We start from the raw sequence: 22,832 nt of genomic DNA, 5'->3' as shown, positions 1-22,832 counted from the left end.
AACCACCTCTAGTCTCCTTGGACTAGAAATAATTAGCACACCTTTTATTTACTTGACAATTAATTTTTTAAATCCCCAACAGTTCCCCAACGAGGAGACTTCCCCTTGGATCCCTTACAAATTGAAAAGGAAGTCCTAAGTCACCAAGGTTCCTACTGCCAGCTTAGATTCGTTCCCACCAAGATCAAAGCTTGAGTCACTGAGTGGGGGTGTCGGGGTGGGGGTTAAACCTAATTGGGCAGTTCCATCGAGACCAGCTTGTTATGTTAGCATCAGCTCATTCACCTATCATTAAGTTAAATATTTCTAATTGTTTTCTGTTCTTGTTTCAGTAAAGCAGAGGCTTAATTGCTTACAAGGGGAATTGAGAAGTCCATGAAGCATTTAGGATGAACCCAGGAAGACGTGACAGTCTGGATGACCTGCCTGACCTCTACACTATCTTCAGAGGAGAGGTGTGCCTAAACCTCTGTCCTTTCCTGGGGAAGCTGATTTCTTGCCGTGTCTCTTTGTGGGTACCTCTTTCTGCATTATATGTGGCTAGAATGCTGGACTTGGACAGAGGGAGATCTGAATCCAAATCCTGCCTCAGACACTTGCTAGTTCTGTGACCCTGATGAGTCGCTTCAGCTCTCTATGCCTCAGTTTCCTCCTCTGTAAAATGAGGAGGGTGAGTTGGACACAGTGGCCTCTAAGGTCCCTTCCAGCTCTCAGTCTGTGATGGGCGAGGTGACTTCTGAGATCCCTTTTATCATTGTGCACGTATGCTGTAATCAGCGAGTGGTGCTGGAGATGTAGAGGCAACAGAAAAGACTCATGGGGGAATCTGTTTTAATTGAAATGAAGGAAACAGGAGAAGAAGCAGAAGAAAAGGCAACAGTAAAAATTTTCAATTTTCGGCTTGTTCTCGCCCACTGAGATCAATTGTCCTTGAAGAAATCTGTGTGGCTAATTCCTGAGTCCCAGCAGCTGTGAGGTTGGCAGGCCCGGCACAGTGCCCAAAGACCAAACAGCTTGAGAACCAGGAAGTGGTTGGGTCTCTTGGGGATGTATATAGAATGTTAAGACTAAAGCCAAAAGACAGGTCATCAACCGTGTTCTGTGAGCTTTCTCTTGGCCAAAAATCCTGATTTATTGCTGGTCAACCCCTGTTAGTGTCAGTCAGCCTGGCTTGGCCTCTCCAAATTTAGCTAGGCTAGTCATTGGACAATAGACAATAGAGTAGATGGCTGAGCCTGTGCTTGAAGCCTTTCTATCTTGATCTAACTGACCCAAGATGACACTCTGCTAGCATTACCTTGCAGACTTTAAGGTTGCCTGTGGGTCATGATGAGGCTTTTAAAGTAATGTTTTGGAGCAGTACTTTAACAGAAGCTTCAAATAATTGTAACCTTTTAGAAGTTGTTAGAAAGAATGTGGTATTTCCCAGGGTAGGGGCTGAGTGGAACTACAAAACACTCTTTATAGCAATAAAGTGGTATTATATTAATTGCACATGGTTGGGTCTTGTCACTGTAATTGAAACAATTCTACCTATATTAATTTACTAATTCAGTGCCATACCAAACTACTAAGGGATTGCTTTAGAGATCTAGAAAAACCAATAAGAAAATTCATCTGGAGGAACAAAAGGTCCAGATTCTCAAGGAAAGTAATGAAAAAAAGTAGAAAGGAAGAGGGTCCATCAGTACCAGATCTGAAACTGTACTTCCAAGCAATAATTGTGAAAACTATTTAGTAGTGGTTAAAAAAATAGAAAAGATCAGTGGGACAGATTAGGTACATAACGTAAAGAAGCTAATGAACACAGCAAAATTGCTAGAAAAACTGGAAAGCAGTCTGTGAGAAATTAGGTAAACTAAGATCTCACGCCATAGGCCAAAGGCACGCCAAATGGTTGCATGACTAGCTATATAAAAGATCACATCATAAACAAATTAGAGGATCCAGGACAAAAATGCCTTTCTGAGCTATGGCTAGAGGAAGAGTTTATGGCAAGACAGGGGGACGGAGAGGATCACAGAAGGTAAAATGGACAGTCTTGATCATGTACAGCTGGACGGTTTTTGCACCAACAAAATCAAGGCAGTTAGAGTTGAAAGGGAAACAGTTAACTCAGAAAAACATCTTTGCAGCAAATTTCTCTGACAAAAGTCTGATAGCTAAGGTATAGAGAACGGATTCAGATATATAAGGATAGCAGCTCTGTTAGATATGAAAGTAAAATGCTGAATTATTATGTACTTTTTCAGAAGCGAGCTGTACACAGAGCTTTGTGTTTCACATATAATCCTTTTTCCTGTTATATTTGGTGTATTGAAATTTCCTCTCTTTTTTCAAGATAAAAAAAAAAGAAAAGGGAGGGCCAATGTTTGGCATTCTTGTAATAAAATGGCAAATGTTATCTTTGTCTTTCACAAGATACCTAGTTTGCAAAAAAAAAAAAATACTAACAGTGAAACCTCCACTGAGGTCCTCTGATGCTTCATGGTGGCATGGAGGTGACCGTGAAAGCCACAATAGGGCCCAAGCTTTGGCTGATCCTACTGGGTTGGAAAAAGCTGGGAGCACATGGCCCTTCTGGTTGTTATCCAGGGAGCATTGTAGAAACTCCAGTCGGCTTCCCTGGAGGGAATATCTACACTAGTGAAAGCCCCAAAGTTTGATATAAGTAGTACCACTCTGCCCAACCACTCTGTATTATATGATTTTCTTTGAAAGTATACATAGGGCTCCCGTGTAAAACCTAGGCTTGGGAGCTTGAAGTCCTGAATTCTAACATTGCCCAAGTATTCTTGATCAGTAGAAGATCTACTAGGAAATGGAAACAATGAAAATTTTCATTGGCGGATCACAGATTGATAAATGGAAGGCATCTTTCAGGCCATCTCATCCTACACTCATTTTACAGGTGAAGAAACTAAGGCCTAAAAAGCTGAAAGTGACAGGAAATTTGAACCCAGGTTTTCTGACTCTAAATCCATTGCACTTAACAATGTGCCATTTTAACCATGTTAGACTTAAGAGTAATAGTAAACTGGGAATGGGAGAAGCTCCAGGCGAGCAGTCAGGGCCTGGGATCAGGCCAGTTGGTTTTGTGACTTTGGACAAACCACATGGCATCTCTGTGCTACAGTGTCTTCCTCTGGACTCCTTTCTGTTCCTCATAGGATGCTCCATTTTCCACCTCCATACCGCCTTTGCCTTAGTTGACCTACATTCCTAGAATGTTCTCCTTTCTCTCCTCTACCTTAAAGACTGACTCTCCTTTCCTTCCAACTTCTACGTGAAGCCGTGGCTGATCTCCTGGGTATTAGTATCTTCTCCCACTTTCCACCAAAAAACACCTTGCATTTATTTAGTAAATATTTGTATACACTTAATGTTATCTCTGCCATAGAATATAAGCTTCTTGAGAGGAATGGCTGTTTCATTTTTGTCTTGTACCTGCATTCTTGATACATAGTATGCATTTCATAAATGACTGCCTATTGATTGAGCTATGAAATTAGGCCTTACCGTACCTAACTCATGGGGCATTTGTGGGCAAATAAAAATATTGATGGGAAGATGCTTTGGAAAGTATGACATTTGTTCATTCATTCATTCATTTAATGTGCATTTGTCTCGTGGGGTTTTTTGTTTTGCTTTTTAATAGAATGTTTCTTAGTTCCTGGTTCCTAAACCCTACCAGCTTTCAGACTCTGTGTTATTTTGTGGGCATCTATCTGAGAAGAGCAAGGCTGTAACTGAGGATTATTTCCTACACCTGGTGGGGCTTTTTTTGATGGCATATTTTACTGTGATTTAATAACAGTTCATGGTGCAGAAATGGCCCTGGGTTCTTGAAGACTGAACTTGCAGAGCACAGTCTCTGGTATGGCTACTAAGCTGGAAAGGCTTTGAGTATGGGTCCAGGCATAGACTTGATCTCTTTGGCCTGAGGTCCAGTCTAGCTAAACCATGAGAAGCTCATCACCAGTTTGGCTATAGGATGATGATGTTTTTGGCCAGGAGAACTGCCTAAGGTGTAGACACAGCGTAGTGTCTTGGTGGAAGAAGTACTCTGATGAAATCAGGTCCCTGAAGCATCATAGCAAGTATTCTCTTAGCTGGCATTTCTGTAGTGCTTTACAGTTACAGAGCGCTCTGACATCCATTGCCTCATTGGAGGACAGGCTTCTCGCAGAAAATGGGATTTTATTTGGGATTTGAGGAAGGTCAGAAGGCAGAGGTGAGGCGGGAGAACGTTCCAGGTATGGGAAATGGCTAGTGAAAATGCACGGAGCGGGAAGTGTCTCGTTGGAGGAGCAGCAAGGAAGCCCACGTCACTGAGTCACAGAACGCTGGTGGGGAGTGAGACACAATGAACCTGGAAAGGACCAGGGGGGTGAAAGCTTTGAATGCCAAGCAGAGGGTTTAATATTAGAAGAATGAGGAGCCGCCAGAGATGACTGAATAAGAGAGCAATGTGTTCAGGTTTACGCTTGAGGAAGATTAATTTGACAGCTGAGTGGAGGGCAGACTAGAATGAGGAGAGACTGGAGGCAGGCAGAGCCACCAGCAGGCTATTGCAGTAGTCCAGGCTTGGGTGACTAGGAGAGAGAGGAGTCGAGCGTGGCCCCTGGATTGCAGGCCTGGGTGCCTGGGGAGAGTGGTGCCCTGGACAACAGCAATAGGGAAGTTCAGAAACAGGGAAGAATTGGGGGAAAGATAATGAGTTTAGTTTTGGACATGTTTCTTTTTCTTTTCAGGTTGTTGCAGTGACAGAATATGGAGCCTTTGTCAAAATTCCAGGCTACAGAAAGCAAGGTATGTTTCTGAAAAGAGAAATTCACCCCACCACCTTTTATCCCATTCTGCGTTAGCTGTGGGTTCTGAATTTTCCAACAGCTGACAGGTATCCCAGAGGCCTCCGGTTTTCATGGTTGGCTATCTTAGGACATTCAAACAGTGACAAGTCTGGAATAAGATTGAATGATTGTGGCCATCTCAGGAGGGCAAGCTGCCTATGTGAGGCAGCTGCAATGCTGAGTCATCTTACCTGTGGAATATGGTACACGTGTAGAAATAAATCATCAGCCAGCACTTATTACATTCCTGCTGTGTACTAGGCACTGGCCCTGCAGCACAAGAGTTGGACTGTTCTTACTCTCATAGAGCTTACACTGTGTTGGGAGAACAATGTGTATGTGTGAGCATATTCAAAATAAACTCAAAGTCCTGGGTCAAAGAAGTGGGGAGAAGTTCTTCTGGGGATGATCAGGAAGGGCCTTGTGTAGGAGAGAGAGTGAGCTGAGCTTTGGAGGAAACTGGGATGCCAAGAGGCTTCAAGGCCAAAGGAGGGCATCCCAGAGGGGGACAGCCTGGGCAAAGTCATTGAGAATACCAGTAACACCCTGCCTTTGTCAGGTATTGTACATACTTGACCCCATTTGTTTCTCACAGCAACCCTGTGAGGTAGGTGGAGCAGGTATTATCTGTGTTTAAAAAATGAAGGCACTGAGGCAGAGGGCATTGTAGTTATAGTGAGAAGAGCCCCCAGATCCGGAGTCCAAATTCTTAGGTTTGAGTCCTAACATTGCTACTTACTAGTTCTTTGACTGTGGGCAAATCGTTTCACTTCTCCATTTGTTTTTTTTTTATTTCATATATGATTCATTAAGCTGTTCTTTCTCTCTTTTGTTGATGAAAGTGTTTAGAGATAGACAGTTTTCCTCTAGAACTACTTTAGCTGCATCTACAAAATGTTGGTATTTTGGCTCATTGTTGTCTTTTTTTTTTTTATGAAATTAACTCTTATTTCTAAGATTTGTTCTTTTACCCACCAGTTCTTTAGGATTAAGTTATTTAGTCTCCCAGTTAGCTTTCTGTTCTCTCCTCAAAGGCCAGTTATTGAATACAATTTATATTGTGCTGCACTCAGTAAAAGATCTAATATTTCTGCTTTTCTGCATTTGTTTGTGAGGCTATGTCCTGTACATGATCAGTTTTTGTAGTGGTACCTCGCACTGTTGAGAACTATCATATCTAATTTCCTAAAATTTCAACTCAAGCCTTCAGTTCCTTTCTTATTTGCCTTTTTGTTAGATTTGTATCGGTTTGAGAAGGTTGAATTCCCCAACTATTATAGTTTTATTGTCTATTTCTCCCTAAAACTCAATTGGCTCTTCCTTTAACTACTTTTGCCATTTGGGGGTGTGTGTGTGTGTGTGTGTGTGTGTGTGTGTGTGTGTGTGTGTGTGTGTGTGTGTATACTTACATACATACACATATAATATTTATATTAATTCATTATCTGTGATGCCTTTAAGCATATTGTAGTTTCCTTATTTATCTTTTTTAGTTGTCTGTTTTACTGTGGCTTTGTCTGAAATTGTGATTGTAACCCTACTTTGTTCGAGTTCCTTTTTTTAACAATTTGTGAATCTTTATGTTTTAAGTGTGTTCCTTATAAACAGCATATTTTTGGATTCTACTTTCTTTGTTTTGCTGTCTTCTTCTGCTTTATGCATGTACATCCCATTCATACTCATGGTTATAATTTAATTATGTATTTCCTTCCATTCTGTCCTCTTACTTCATTTCTTCCAGGAATTCCTTTTAGCTAAGTTGTGTTTTTGTTTGAGACTTTTCCTATAGATATTGTAGAATTATTCTTTTTTTCTGAATTTATGTCTTCGGCATCCCTGGATTCATAATATTTCTTTATCGTCAATGTCTTCTTTTGTTTACTCTTTTTTCCAGCTTTCCTTCCTGAATTGAAACTTTGTGTAAGGTCTGGGTTCTGTGCTCTTCTGGAGGGAATGGTGGAGCCATATTTGGGTCTGAGCTATATTATCTGGGGTCCTGCTGCTATTTCATCTGGGTATTGAGTGCTTTGTTTTTCAAGGATCCCAGGGGCAGCTCACCAATCTTTTAGCCTTCTAAGATGGCTGTTCTAGGGTTTAGTCTGATTGCTGCCGTCCAGGCTGAACTTTGCAGCCTCCCAGTGCCAGCTAGGGGTCCAGGTGACCCAGCTGTAGTCTTGTCCCTGGTCATAACTTGAGGAGACATTCCTTGTCAATGCATTGAAGGCTACGTGGATCAGAGTTACAGAAATGCTATCTTGCCCCGATCCTTCCTCCCTGTGCTAGTAGACTGCTACTACACAAGGGTTATGGGGTATTCACGGTAGACTAGCTCCTCTGGTGTCAGGGTTTGCTGGGTCCTTTTCAGGACTGTTCATTCACCATTGGTGTCCACCTGGCACTCAGCTCTCACCTGTGGCTCCAAGAAGCTGTAGTGTGCACAGTGGCCATACTCCAGTAAAACCATCTCTGCAGCCAGTCTGAATTAGTGAGCGGGGGGGGGGATACCTACCCCAAGCATGTGAAGACTTCCCCCAACAGAATAGGCATATGAAAACGGTCTGTTCCAACGGACATGAAGGCAGCTGAAGTAGGCTCTGTGGTGCATTTAGAGCTTGGTCAGACCTCAAAGACACCAAGGTCATCACTGCAACCCAGGGCCATCACCAGTCGTCCTGACTCTTGTCCTGTCACTGACTTCAGTGACTCGGGAAGAGAGAAGAGGCTGACGATTTTGTGCAGCTCTGCCTCACTTAAATCCAGTTCTCAAGCAAGTCAAGATATCCCCCTATGATGTCACTGGTCTTCAAAACAAAGGATGAACAGCAGATATATAGTTATTGACCCCAGCTCTCCCTGTGGCCTGGAAAGCTCCGCAGCCCAGGTTCTGGGCCAGAGCAGACCAGCAGCAGGCTCTTCCCTTGTCTGTGCTCCCTGCCCAGGTCTCCAGCAGATCTTCTTGGCTGGCCCCATGCCCGGTGCCAGCAGGACTCTGGCTGTCTCCCTGGGCTTCCCCTCACAGTCTTTTCTCCTTAACATGCCCATAACTACTTGGTCTTCCTCCATCTTCACGGTGGTAGTTGTGCTAGTAAGTGGGGCTCACCTGCCTTGTCTCACTCAACCATGTTGTGCCTCTTAACTTCGATGCATTCATCACAGTACCACATAGATTGTAATCCCTGGTTCAATTCTTGTTGACTGATTGCTTAATTTCCTGTGAAATGGGGATGATAACATTTATATTTCTTTTGTCACTGAATTGTTTGTGAGTAAATCACCCTTTAAAGGACTTTATATATGTGAACTATTATTATGAGCCAGCAAGAAAACCAACCTAAGATGACTGAAGCGGGACAGGTCATTCGCCCCACTAGCTGGTGGCAAAGCCATGATTAATCCGCGCTGCTCTTTATCACAAGGCTACATTGTCTCTTCCTGTTTATTTCTCAGGACTGTATGAATCAGTTGAGATGATGGGCAGGAAAGCACTTTGGAAACAACAGAGTGTAATTCAGAGCCAAACTGGTGTAAAAACTCAAGCTCTCTACCCATTAGATGTGGCTCTTTGCCATGAGGCCTTTTGGTCAGAAGACACAGGTTCTGCAGCACAAGCTTTGGGGGGAAATGAATACGGCTGTGATGCTTCCACAGGACTCCTTCCCTACAAACTTCGCTCTTTCCTTTTAATTGATTGAATGGCGTTGCTCAGCTCTGAACTGAGGGCTTCTATGCAGAACACATCAGCTCTGGTCAGAGACCATTTCCCAGCAGCTTTCTGAGGGTAGGCAGCCAGAGAGCAAGAATGAAGTTTCTCAGGGTTTTTTTTGTTTGGTTTGGTTTTTTTCTTCTTCAGTAAGACTGAATGAGGTAAAACTCTAGGCCAAAGGCTTCTTAAATTTGATTCTGTTAATTCACCTGCTGCTGCTGCCCCATCTTACCTGCCTTGCACCGTGCCGATATGTAAGTGACTCTTAGGATGAGCTGGTCCTGATACATTTTGGTTTGGTTAGGGGAGGGGGAACATGGTGGAGAGGAGCCAGCTTCCAGGGAGTTAATTTACAGCACAGATTTGCAGCAGGGTGCCTTTGTCATGCATCCAAATCTGGCTGCCTGGGGGTGAATCTCTGCAGGACAAGACAGCTGGACTCCAGGAGATGAGCAATTAACTAGAAGCTCAGTGAGTCCTAATCCTTTTTGTCACTCTGAGTAATGACCTCCTCACTTTGTCCCTTATGATTCTCCCCCTTTATAGACAGAGAAACTAAGTGCCACGTTCACAGGACTGGACTAAGAAATCACTCTTTAGCTAATCCTGTGGCAAAGCCCAAACCAAGTCATGTTTCCCAGCATTTTTTCCATCCCATAGCCTTTTTTCCTCTGTTGTTGGGTATATGTCACTCTGGGGATGCCAGACCTCAAATAGATAGGGCTCTAGATTCCAAGGACTTCCTACTTTATTGGATGTTGGGTTAGAACCACTGGGATAAAAGTAGCCATCTTTCTCCAGTAATACTGCATTTAATATGCAGTCAGTGGCAGAAGAGAAAATTGAGCCCTAAAGGTAAGAGTGGACCGCTAGGTGGAGCCATGGGGCATAGAGTACTGGGCTTGGAGTCAGGAAGATTCATCTTTGCCTAGTTCAGATCTGGCCTCAGACACTTACTAGCTGTGTGACCCTGAGCAAATCACTTACCCCTGTTTACCTCAGTTTCCTCATCTGTAAAATGAGCTGGAAAAGGAAATGGCAAACCACTCCAAGATCTCTGCTGAGAAATTCGCAAATGGGGTCATGAAGAGTCGGACGCGGCTGAAAACATGAAGAACAACAGTAGACAAGGGTGGCCTCTCACCTGGACAGCTTTCTGACTGAAACCATGGTTTAACAGTTTAGATTGGTCCTCTTCTGTCCCATTGCGGATAAAGTTGTGAAGGAAAATAACCTCAACTGAATTTTGTACAGTCAGGAAATGCTTCATATCAGTGTAGCAGATTCTTTTGTGTCTGGATTGAAAAACTGCAAGAATTTCTCCACGTTGTCTGAATGCATCTTAGCAGGCGCTCAGGTAGGGCACCTTGTACCAACATGGGTTTATTACACCCACAAGTGGCCTGAGCCTGCTCCTCAGATGTGAACAAGATACAGCATCATTCTTCTCTTCTGGAAACAAAGTAGATGCTCATCAACTGGGGACTAGTTAGAAAGATGGTAGGGCGGGACTGCAGTGGAATATTACTGTGTTGAAAGAAGCAGTGAGCACTGAAAAGACATCGGTGAACTGATACACAGGGAAGTAAGCAGAACCAAGGACATAATGCACGAAACGATAACAGCAGTGTGAATGCAAAGAGCCAGTGTGACATGTTGGAACTTAAAATGTAACACAAATAAATAAATTTGAAAAGAAACTGAACAACTAAGCTATTCTGAGTATTCTAAATATTCAGATCAACTACAAAAGACCGATGAAGGAAGATACTGTCCACGTCAGAGAAAGTGCTGACAAATAGGAATACACACAGGATGTTTTACACGTGTATGTGGTGTGTGTGTGTGTGTGTATGTGTATGTGTGTGTAAAATGGAGCCTTCTTGGGATGAGGAGGGAGGGAGACAGACAGTTCACAACTTAAAATGTAACCCAAAAAAATGAAATTTTAAAAGAAAGAACTAAAGCAAAATCATCAAAATTGGATAATGTGAAATTACAATGAGCAAACTCAATCAAAAAAACATAAGAAAAGATGTAAGAAGATGCCTCCTTTACTTGTTTTCAAAGGTAGGAGACATTGGTTATAGAACTCTGCATATGATGTCAGACTTGACCAGTATGTTGGTTAATTTTGTTGAACTGTTGGGTTTTTTTTTCTTTGCTATAAAAGGTGGCTTTCTGGGAAGGAGAGAAAAGAGGGATACATTAGGAAATGTAGGTGCTGTAAAAACAAATATAAGTTATACCCTTTGACTCAGCAATAGCACTTCTAGAGCTATATCCCAAAGAGATCATACAAATGGGAAAAGGACCCACATGTACAAAAATATTCATAGCAGCTCTTTCTGTGGTGGCAAAGAGTTGGAAATTGAGAGGATGCCCATCAATTGGGGAATGGCCAAGCAAGTTCTGGTATATGAATGTAATGGAATACTATTGTGCTGTAAGAGATGATGAACAGGCTGACTTCAGAAAAACCTGGAAAGACTTGTATGGTCTGATGCTGAGTGAAATGAGCAGAACCAAGAGAACGTTGTACACAATAACAGCCGTGTTACCCTTCCCAGCATTATAAGGATCTAAGACATCTCTAGAGGCCTAGTGATGGAAAATGCTATCCACATCCAAAGAAAGAACTATGGAATTTGAATTGCTATTTTTTTCCTCTTCTGTTGAGTTTTGTTTCCTTTTTCTGATGGTTCCTTCTATTGGTTTTAATTTGTACTTACAACACCACTAATGTGAAAATATGTTTAATAGGAATGTAAATGTATAGCCTATATCAGATTGTGCGCCATCTTGGGGAGGGTGGTGGGGAGGAAGGGGGAGAAAAATTTTAAACTCAAAAGCATATGGAAGTGATTATTGATAAATCAAAATAAATTAATAAAATTTTTTTAAAAAAGAATTCTGTTCCACATAATATAATAAGTCAAATATTTTGTTTTATTCCTTTCCTGTCTGTGTTTGGCTTTGGGAGCTGATACTTTTCTCTGGATTCCTCCGTGGTCATGGGCAGCACATAATTAGATGCCCTTGTGGTATAAGATCACATTGGTTTTCCTTTGTGCTTTCTCCATTGACTAGTGATCGTGTATCAGGCCTACATTAAATGTTTTCCTTTTCTGTTTCAAGGCCTGGTCCATCGAACCCACATGTCATCCTGTCGAGTGGACAAACCCTCTGAGATAGTGGATGTCGGTGACAAAGTGTGGGTGAAGCTTATCGGCCGGGAGGTAAAATTCTGTGCCTTGTTTGCAAGTGAGCAGGAATGTAAAGGAGTAGAAAGAATGATGACTCGATTCTTAGCTGAAGCTGGCAGACTAGTCATCTTCCCAGAGTGGGTGGTTTTGTTTTTGAGCTATGCCACTCTGGTATCTTCTCCTTTCCAACCTCACCAAAGCTGCTTCCATTTCCATCCCAGAAGGACTGGGGTATATTTACGTATCTTGGAGGTTACTGACTAGGTTTGAAGGAATCTTAGAAAGTTCTTTGATCCATTTCCTCTTTATCCAGACAAGATTCCCAAAGTTTTGCAAATAAATAGTGAATTATTAGCTGGGAAAAAAAAAACCTCACCAACATTGCTAGTCTGTCCTTCCCCCAGGAAGTAAATAAATAAGTATTTACTGCCACCATCCCCACCCCACCCCCAGCTCATGCTATGGACCTGAGCATTATCAGGCTAACCCATTTCACAGCTGACTCTGACTAGGTTTGAGTGATGTAAGTCAATAGTCAAATATTCATGGCGGTCCTTCTTGGAAAGGCTAGTTGCCCAGGGAATTTAAGACAAGCTTATATACTAGCTAAAGAAACCAGACATATACACAAAGGAACAATTAGATCGCAAGGCAATGGGATCAGCGTGACCTTTGTAGAATACAGACAATAAATCTAGTCACCTCGGGCTAAACTGACATCAATCAAGATCCTGGAATCCTAGATTTGGAGCTGAAAAGGACCTTAGAAGGCCATGTAATCCAGCCACTTCATTTTGCAGATGATAAACTCAGACCCAGAGAGGCTGCTGAAGGTTACATAGGTAGGGGTCAGCAGAGTCTGGATTGTTAACTACCTGCAGAAAAATATCTAAAGTACTTGCTCTTTCCTTGAGAGGCATCGTGGACAGTGGAAAGAGTACTGGCTTAATCGTCTGAGGACCTGGGTTCAAATCCTGCCTCTGATTTCATAACCTTAGACAAATCACTCAACCTCCCTGAAGCTCGATTTCATTACCTATAAAATGAGGAGGAGGTGGTTTAGTTGGTTTCTGGGGTCCCTGGTAGCTCTAGACCTCTGATTCTACTTTTTTCTTAAAAATTAATTTTTTTAATGTAAACTTAGTCATCAGCAAACATCTGAAGATACCAAGGACAGGGAAGAAGATTGTATAAGAAACGCAAATTTCTATTCCATATAATTTGTATATATACATATATAAATATATGAATAAAACAAGGTAGTAACAAAATTGCTGTGTCCCCATCTATGCTCCCTTTTTTCTTCTATACATTTAAAAAATGTTTTATTGCTGCTTTTCTTCCATTTCTATCGCTAGCTGCTAACTCACCTCCCCATCAATAGAAAACCTCCCTTGTAACAAATATATATAGTCAAACAAAAGAAATCAGGATATGTGTCTGCTTGCCTGCCTACTTTCCAGCCTTCTTCTCCCCTCCTTCCCCTCCTTCTCTCCTCCTCTCAGAACCCTGCCTCTTTAGCTAGGTTAGTCTCTTCCTTGTTTCTGAACATGCCATAGGTAATCCCACCTTTATGCATTTGCTCATGTCACCCTTCCATTCTTGCATGCCCTCTTTCTTCCTCTCCGTATGTCTAAGTCCTACCCTGCCTTCAAGGCCTAGTTCAAGCCCCCAGCTCTCAGTAATGGCTCCCTCCCCCAAGCCCTCGTAGCCTTTATTCTCTTTACTGTTCACTTGACTCTTAATGTAGGATGCCCGATGTTATTTTATGAGTCTGTTCTCTTCAACTAGATGGTAGCTTCTTGGGAGGCAGAGGTGGTTTCTTGTGTCTCCTGGTAGCCTGGCCCCCCAGCCCCCACCCCTGCCAGCAGTGCCCCCACATGGACACTCAGCAGATGCTTTTGATGCTGATTGTTTGGGTGAGTGTCCTCTGCCAAGCGATTTGCAGGCTGTTGCCATCACTAGTAAATCTCTCGGATGTGGCCGAGCTCTTTTTGATGACTCTGCTTTTGCTTCCTGCAGATAAAAGATGACAAAGTTAAGCTGTCCCTTTCCATGAAAGTTGTCAACCAAGGGACAGGCAAAGACCTTGACCCCAACAACATCATTACTGAGTAAGTCAAATGGTTTGTTAGATCAAAAAGTCTTGCCTCCCCAACAACCTTTTTGAGCCTTTTTCTGTCTTTTGAAGCAGGTGGTTGACAAATATTTGTCTTTATGACCCTGCTCTGTAACTCTAGCTTAGGTACATTAACCATGTCTGTGACTGTGATTTGAGGACCTGATAGTCTTAAGACAGGAAGGGAATTGAGACCCGCATGTCAAGGGTACTGCAGCCGAATACAGCATCTCAGTCACTCAACCTCTCTGACCTTGGTCTAGGAGTGAAAGACATTTTTTCACCCAGATGGGTTAGCACACTTATATGATATTACCTTCTGTGTTTTGGGCCCTGCCTTAGGTCTGCTTAGGGAATTGAGTGTTTAATGTAACTCTCAGACATCTGTCTGGACTAGGGATCCTTAACCCTTTTTTGGTGAAATCTGTAGACCCTTCTCAGAATAATCTTTTTTAATACATGAAATATAATACACAGAATTACACAGGAAACCAATTCTATTGAAATAAAGATGTAATATTTTTCCCATCAAAGATAACAGCCACGCTGAAATCTGTACATAGACCCGAAGCTGAGAGCACCTTCCCTGGGGAGTGGGGCGGTGGCTCAGGGCTTACTCTGATTCGAGGTCTGTGGCTCCTTCTGAATTTCTGTGTCATCACTGTACATGATTAAGCCACAAACCTCTTAAGGGAGGAAGGGGATAGGCAGACTCAGAATACCTGCCCTCTCCCCCATTCTTAGCAGAGTGAAAGTAAAGGCCCAGGGTCACCCAGACTCCTGCCATCATGGTTTGTACTTTGCGCTGGGTCTTCCCTGAATCTTCTTTGGAGATGCTCTGAAGCAGCAGTGCCTTCTGGCCAGTTCTGGAGCAGTGTACTGATTCGACTGATTTGGGGTCAGAGGGCATGGATTCCAGTCTCTGCTCTCCTACTTATTACCTGTGTCATCTCAGCTTAATTACTTTCCCTCTCTGGACCTCAGTTCTTTCATGTATAAAATAAAGTAGTTGGACTAGAAGATCTGCAGGGGGCTTTCCAGTTCCAAATCCTGTGAGGCTGAATACATTGGCAACTGGAATTATTCCCTCCTGCCCCATTAAGCCCTAGTCAAGTGCTATCCCAGACATAGGCAGGACTGCACCAGTCACTTGCTCCTTTACTGAGTGGCCCCACTGACTCCTGCCTGCCTCGGGGGAGCCATTTGGTTGCCTTAGTTACTGTGAGAACACTTTGACTAAATTGCTTTGTGTTTGGGGATTTTCATGTGCCTCCTGATGGTTTTCCTGCTTCTCCATTTTTTGGTAGGACTGGGTATTGGCAGATCACATGCCAGTTAGAGTAGAAACCCATTAGAAGTCAGGGCTCTGGGGACATGATTTACACCAAGGCCACTGGTTAACTGCATTCTCATCAGTCACCTTCCCTTCCTAGAGCTGCAGTTGAGGCAGCCCCACGAAGCAGAGATGCCCTTAGAAGGGCCAACCAAGGAAGATAAAGGACCACCTCGATTTCCTGGCACAATGCCAGAAAGTGGGAAGGGCTCCCAGGGTTCAGGCAGGGGGCTTCTCTCTCCCACAGCCTGCCATAAACAGCAACATTTCAGCAAACACGTAGTGAGCAGCTACCCTCTCTGGCAAGCATGCAGTCCCTGCTCTTGGAGTTTGTGACCTAGTGCTCTAAGAAAGGTGTGTGGTGAATAAGGGACTAAGCAGATGTCCAGCTGGGGCAGTTAGTTGGGTTTTGAAATGTTTGGGGGTTTAAGTTCATGAGATAAGGAGAGGGCTACATTCTGGTGGTTCGGCCTCACGGGTGTGGAGGCAGGAAATCAGCTGGTCCGTTTGGAAAATGGCAAGTCGTCCAGTTTGTGTAGGGAAGAGCAGATGACGTATTTGCTAGATTAAATTGAGTATTATGTGGGGGGAGTTATTTGGCCTGTCATCTGTCAGAATCCACAGTCTTGACTTTGGTTATACTGAATATTTTTTGGCCTATGATTAGCAAATGATTCTAGCTAAATTTGGCTAAGCAAGTGAAGAGGATTTGTTTCATTCTTTGTACTTGTATCCCCAGTACCTTGCACATCGTAAGTGCCCCATAAGTATTTGTTGATTGATTGATTCGCTGAGGCAGAGGCCAGAGAAATGTAAGTGAGTTACCCAAGTAGAGGCCTGGGAATCGTGCTTGATCCGCAAGCTTGTATTCAGAGAGTAAGCTAGGCTGTGCCTGTCGTTTTGAGAGAATTATTTCCTGTAGGTCCATACCAGACATCTGACCTCATTCCTATATCAGTCCACCTCCCAGAGCAGAAGACAAGAATCTGAGGGCGTCTGAAGCAGAAGGCTGAGCAGAGGGTTGGAGGGCACAGTTAGATAAGAGGCCTTGCCAAAATCCTCTTTCATTGTTGTTTAGAGCTTCGGGTTTCTTTACCAAAAAAACAAACGACAAAAAAACTTTCTTCTGTATTCAAACGCTTGACTGAGACCCATGAAACAAATAGCTTTGTATCACAGCTAATGATTTTTACCTACATTTCACTAGGGTACATACCTCCTACTGGTAAGATGCACTGGGCCTGAGCGTGCTGGGAGCTCTCAGTGGCTTAGATATCACACGTTAAGGCCACAGCTCACAGGAAAGGAGAGGTCAGCTGAGGCCACTGGTGCCACTGCCATTCTGTCTTTGGGAGGCAAGTAAAGAGCTTCCCTGTTGTGAAACTCATCACCTGCACCTCCACCAGGCCACCTCTGGCCTGTTCCCTCCCCTTTTGCTATATTGTTCTGTTTGACATGTGCTGGCTTTTAGGCCTTGGCAGACTGGGGCATCCCGCCTCCGTCTTTTACCATAAAACCAGGAGCAAAGAGAGACTCAAATCCACAAAAGCTGTTTCCAACTCATTCTCTTGAGAGAACCACAGTAAATGTTGATCCTGCTTCATTTCAGCCAAGAAGAGAGGCGGAAGAGGTCCTTCAAGGATTACACAGGGCAGAAGATCACCCTCGAGGCTGTCCTGAACACCACTTGCAAGAAGTGTGGTTGCAGAGGTAGGGAGGGCTGACGCTCCACCTGCTCTCTTCCACCCCCCCAACCCCCTCCTCTTCTCTCCCTTCCTCCCTCTCTGTGTCTCTCTATTCCTCTGTGTATCTTTTCTCTCTGTTCTTTATATGTTCTCTCTCCTCCCTTTCCTCTCTGTCTCTCCTCTCTCTCTTCCCCCTCTTTCTCCCTCCCTTTCTCTGTCTCTGCCTCTGTCTCTTCTCTCTGCCTCTTCTCTGTCTCTGTTTCTTTCCTCTCTCCTGTCTTTTTGTGTGTGTCTCTCTCCTTCCTTCTCTCGCCCCTCCTTCCCTGCCCCTGTCTCTCCTCTCTGGCTCTTCTTTGTCTCTTTCTGTTCTCCTGTCTCTCTGTGTGTCTCTCTCTGTCTCTCTCCCTCCCTCCCTCTCTCTCCCTCTCCTTCCATCTCCCTCTGTCTCTCTCTCTTCTGTCTTTCTCTCCTCCTTCTCTCCTGTCTCTGTCTCTGTCTCTTCTCTCTGCCTCTTCTCTGTCTCTGTTTCTTTCCTCTCTCCTGTCTTTTTGTGTGTGTCTCTCTCCTTCCTTCTCTCGCCCCTCCTTCCCTGCCCCTGTCTCTCCTCTCTGGCTCTTCTTTGTCTCTTTCTGTTCTCCTGTCTCTCTGTGTGTCTCTCTCTGTCTCTCTCCCTCTCCTTCCATCTCCCTCTGTCTCTCTCTCTTCTGTCTTTCTCTCCTCCTTCTCTCCTGTCTCTGTCTCTGTCTCTCCCTGCTTCCTCCCTCCCTCCCTCCCTCTCTCTCTCTGTCTCCTCCTCCCTTTCCTCACTTTCTCTCTCATTCCCTCCCTCTCTGTCTCTGTTTCTTCTCTGTCTCTCTCTCTCCTTCTCCTTCTTCTCCTTTCTCTCTCTCTCTCTCTCTCTCTCTCTCTCTCTCTCTCTCTCTCTCTCTCTCTCTCTCTCATCTACCCTCTCTGGCCTTCACTGTCACCCCTACCAGCCTCTCACTTTCCTCAGAGTCCTTGTCAGGTCATTTCTCTTGAGTTTCAGTTTCCTCCTTTGTAAAGCCATAACATGCTTTTTCACTCCTTATTGGACAGGGACGCTGTGAAGTAAGTGCTGCTAACCCTTAGCTGCCGTTGTTGTCTGTTGGCTGGCTTCCCCTCCTAACAGGCTGCTCATGTCCTTCCCAGGATGAATAAGCCCTGGTGTCCTCCAGAATCATCTGTTACCTCTTGAAGGCAGGGGGGTTAAAAAGTCCCTGCTGGATCACGTTGTGATCTATGACCTTATTTGTTTCCCAAAGGGCTGTTATTGTCCTGCTGTAGAAACCAAGAGACTTTAACAGAGTTGTGTTTGTAAGTCTTCTCCAGGAGCCAAGAAAATACCCTTTATTCTTCACTGTTTTCTTAAACTCCTGAAATTCCAAACTCTAAACACAGTTTCTCACATCAAGAATGCCATTATTTCCATCTAACTCCTTTTCTCAGTTTCCTTCTAGTTTTACACACGTATTTAAGAGCTATGTTCTTATCCTGTCTTCCCTTGTTGGCTTTATTTTTTTTAACATTCATTTTTTTAAAATTTTGAGTTCCAAATTCTCTCCCTCCCTGCAACTCCTCCCCCACTCACTACAAGTCAAACAATATGACTTCAATACATATGAAGTCATACGAAACATTTCCATATGAGCCATGTTACCAAAAAGATGGCAAGAAAAATGAAGTGTGAAAGTTCTCTGCACTCAGTTCTCTCTCTGGAGGTGGGTGGCAGTTTTCATCATTGGTCCTTAGGGATTGTCTTTCACAGTTGATAATCACACAATATTGCTGCTCCTGTATATGACGTTCTTCTGGTTCTGTTCATTTCACTTTGCATCAGTTCATGTAAGTCTTTCCAGGTTTTTCTGAGAGCATCCTGCTCACCATTTCTTGTAGCACAATAGTATTCCATTACAATCATATGCCACAACTTATTCAGCTATTCTCTAATTGATGGGCATCCCCTCAATTTCCAATTCTTTGCCACCACAAAAAATCTGCTATAAGTATTTTTGTACATATAGGTCCTTTTCCTTTTTCTTTGATCTTTTTGGGATACAAGTAGTAGTGGTATTGCAGGGTCAAAGGGTGTGCATGGTTTTATAGCCCTTTGGGCATAGTTCCATGTTGCTCTCCAGAATGGTTGGATCAGTTCACAACTTCACCAACAGTGCATTAGTGTTCCTGTTTTCCCACAGTCCCTCCAGCATTTGTCCTTTTCCTTTTCTTTCACATTAGCCAATGTGATGACTGTGAATTAGCACCTCAGGGTCTATGTTGGCTTTATAATAAGATACTCTGCCAATTTCTAGCCTTCAGAGTTAATTGAATTTGCCACCCCTCCTGCATTTCTGCTTCAAGAACTCATACCTCTCAGCTATTTGTCCTTTTCTCCTGCCTTTGACTTTTCTGGTGACTGATGGCAAATTTATGGCCCTGCTTATACTATGTCAGCTCTAAGAAGGGAAAACTGACCTATGCGAGCAGATCCTTTGTTCTCTTCAGAGGGAGTGTGAACATGACTTAGATCAGAAGAAATCTTATGTTACATTTTCATTCTAAGTGATAATAATAATAATACTAATAATAACTGACATGGAGAATTAGCCTTGGAATCAGGAAGACCTGTAGGTCCAAACCCACCTGTGCTACAAACTGGCTGGGTGACCCTGGCCGTCACTTACCTCTCAGTGCCCCAGGTGGCCTCGAAGGTGCAGGGAAGAGGCCTTCTTCGTCTGAAGGAGGGAGCTCTTCACTGGCCATTCTCTATAGTGATGACCTCCTTGGTCTGGTAAAAATACACGTGTGTGTGTGTGTGTGCGCGCGCGCGTGTGTGCGTGCGCACACGCATGTGTGCACTCTGATTTGAGCCTGTAACGATCTTGGGAGGGAGGTAGCCCAACTATTGTTTCCCTGTTGTGCAGATGAGTAAACTCCTAGTCCTAGAGATTCAGTGACTTGACCAAATTCACGTAGCAAGCCAGGGGCCGAGCTGGGTCCTCTGACTCCAAATCTAGTTCTCCTTTCTCTATATCTCTGTCCTTTTGTGTGACATGGAGCTCTTTGAGAGTCTGGAAAAGCCTATGGACCCCCTCATCAGAAGAATAGTTTATTTTCTGCTTGTTTGGGTTAGGGGGGTGGGTGGGATTTTATTATTAAAGGAAGTGCTGCATTTCAGTTAGAGGTTGGGCAAATACAAAGACAATCTTTTTTCCATCTAGCTTCAGGGACCCCCTAAAATCTGTCCCTGGTTCCCTTGGGAATCTACTAAATCCCTGCATTACCCCATGACTGTCCCTGTTGTTTCAGTTGAGAAGTCTGACTTGCTCTGAGTAGTTTCCATGTGGCTTTGAGACTTGGCTAATATAGCTCCCCAGGAGAGTGGTAGAGGGCATGCAGAAACCCTTTCATTTGGTGCACATGGCTATCCCAGGTCTGGGACACAGTGGCTGTCATGTAGCAAAGTGCCGGTATTTATAGACTTAGGACAAGAGGGAAAGCAGACATGCCAAGTAGGCAAGGTGGAACAAGGCCCAGCCGTGCCATAACAGAGAAGAAAACCTGGCTGTTTATTGACCCGTTTTTTGTCCCCCAGTGATAGGTTTGGGATCTTTTCTCCCTGGCATGGTGGGTAAAACATGGCTATGACCTGACTTCCAAGGGAGCCCTTCCTGCCCCCAGCTTCCTCAGCAGAAACATCTTCCTTGTAGCCTTTTGTAGCCAGGGAATAAGTTCGAAAGGACTACTTTAAAAATTAATAAGCCTCAGTGATAATGGAGGGATAGAGATGCCTCCATCCAAATGGCACTTGCCTTTTCCAAAGTCAAAGCAACTTGGCCTCCCTGCCCAGTTTGCTCAGGCCTCAAGAATTACAGGAAGTGTAGGAGCTAGTCCATGGACCAGACCATTGCTTCTGACTCCCTCTCCTGGATGTCCTCTTTTTTTTTCTTTCATTCATTCATTTATTTTTTAAATTTTATTAATTTATTTTGATTTATCAACAATCACTTCCATATGCTTTTGAGCTTAAATTTTTTCTCCCCCTCCTCCCCACCACCTTCCCCAAGATGGCACACAATCTGATAACAGGCTATACATTTACATTCCTATTAAACATATTTTCACATTAGTGAAGTTGTAAGTAAAAATTAAAACCAATAGGAGGAACCATCAGAAAGAGGAAACAAAACTCAACAGAAGAGAAAAAAAATGATAGCGATTCAACTTCCATAGTTCTTTCTTTGGATGTGAATAGCATTTTCCATCACGAGGCCTCTGGAGATGTCTTATATTCTTGTAATGCTGAGAAGGGTCAAGTTTATCAATATTAGTCATCGCACAGCATGGCTGTCACTGTGTACAAAGTTCTCTTGGTTCTGCTCATTTCACTCAGCATCAGACCATACAAGTCTTTCCAGGTTTTTCTGAAGTCAGCCTGTTCATCATCTCTTACAGCACAATAGTATTCCATTATATTCATATACCACAACTTGCTCAGCCATTCCCCAATTGATGGGCATCCTCTCAATTTCCAGCTCTTTGCCACCACAAAAAGAGCTGCTATGAATATTTTTGTACATGTGGGTCCTTTTCCCATTTGTATGATCTCTTTGGGATACAGACCTAGAAGCGCTGTTGCTGGATCAAAGAGTATGCACGTTTTTATAGCCATTTGGGCATAGTTCCAAATTGTTCTCCAAAATAGTTGGATAATTTCACAACTCCACCAACAATGCATTAGTGTTCCAATTTTCCCACATCTTCTCCAGCATTTATCATTTTCCTGTTTTGTCATGTTGGCCATTCTGATAGGTGTGATGTGGTACCTCAGAGTTGCTTTGATTTGCATTTCTCTAATCAATAATGATTTAGAGCATTTTTTCATATGACTATAGATGGCTTTAATTTCTTCATCTGAGAACTGTCTGTTCATTGGATATGTCCTTCTCCAGAGCTCCTAGGAAAGACTCACTTGCTGACCAAAGTGGGGAGGGATGAGCCAGCTTCATCTCCTGCCTTTCCCATCTTTCCCATAGGTCATTTTGCCAAGGACTGTTTCATGCAACCAGGGGGCACCAAATACAGCCTGGTACCTGAGGAGGAGGAGGAGGAGGAAGAAGCAGCTGCAGCAGAAACTGATGGAGGAGAGAAGTCTGTACAAACAGAAACTACTTCCCGGAAGAGAAAGAAGGTGAGTGCTGCCTTCCTCTGCCCATCAGTTACTGCCAGACAGGTCTGGCAGGACACACTGGAGTCCAGCAGGAGGCCCTTCCCATGCAGCACAGAGTAAATGGGCATTCTCACTTATGGAATAGAAAGGTTGATACTGTCCTACTGAAGGGTATTTAAAAAAAATAATAACCCATCCCTGGGAGTTTAGGTTTCATAAAAGCAGTGAAAACAGTGGACTAGAAATTAGAAGATTTGAGTTCTGGCTTTAGCTCTACCATTGATGAATTGGGTGGATCTTGGACAAATTAATGACCCTCTCTGGGTCCTGTTTTCTACTTCTGTAAAATTGTTGTTATTGTTGTTTAGGCATTTCAGTTGTGTCTGACTCTTTGTGACTCCATTTTAGGGTTTTCTTGGCAAAGATAGTGGACTGGTTTGCCATTTCCTTCTCCAGCTCATTTTACAGATGAGGAAACTGAGGCAAACAGGGTTACGTGACTTGTCCAGGATCACACTGCTAGTAAGTGTCTGAGGCTGGATTTGAATTCAGGAAGATGAGTCTTTCTGACTCCAGGCCTAGCACTCTATCCACTGTGCCACCTAACTGCCCATTTATAAAACCGGGAGACTGGATTTATATAATTTCCAAATTCCCTCCCACCTCTATTCTCTTTCACATGGCCTCCATCCGTTCCCCTAGCATGGAACCTGATGTCCTAAGGTCTGGGCATTGTCCTCGATAA

At 43.6% G+C, this 22,832-nt stretch overlaps 1 protein-coding gene across 2 annotated transcripts in view; it reads left to right on the top strand.

The window, feature by feature from the left end:
* Positions 1-321: 321 nt before the first annotated feature.
* Positions 322-22,832, top strand: part of ZCCHC17 (zinc finger CCHC-type containing 17) — a 59,882-nt gene continuing 37,371 nt past the window's right edge. For both annotated transcript variants that reach the window (XM_020983381.2, XM_020983379.2), the window contains exons 1-6: positions 322-455; positions 4,755-4,812; positions 11,695-11,795; positions 13,785-13,876; positions 16,824-16,924; positions 21,954-22,108. In XM_020983381.2, the coding sequence (XP_020839040.1) occupies positions 390-455; positions 4,755-4,812; positions 11,695-11,795; positions 13,785-13,876; positions 16,824-16,924; positions 21,954-22,108 (573 nt within the window). In that variant the 5' untranslated portion in view covers positions 322-389. The remainder of the gene's footprint in view (positions 456-4,754; positions 4,813-11,694; positions 11,796-13,784; positions 13,877-16,823; positions 16,925-21,953; positions 22,109-22,832) is intronic.

Source organism: Phascolarctos cinereus, unplaced genomic scaffold (assembly GCF_003287225.1).
Source record: "Phascolarctos cinereus isolate Bilbo 61053 unplaced genomic scaffold, phaCin_HiC Scaffold_726;HRSCAF=1367, whole genome shotgun sequence".
Lineage (NCBI taxonomy): Eukaryota > Metazoa > Chordata > Mammalia > Diprotodontia > Phascolarctidae > Phascolarctos > Phascolarctos cinereus.
This window is presented reverse-complemented; position numbering and strand designations above follow the sequence as displayed.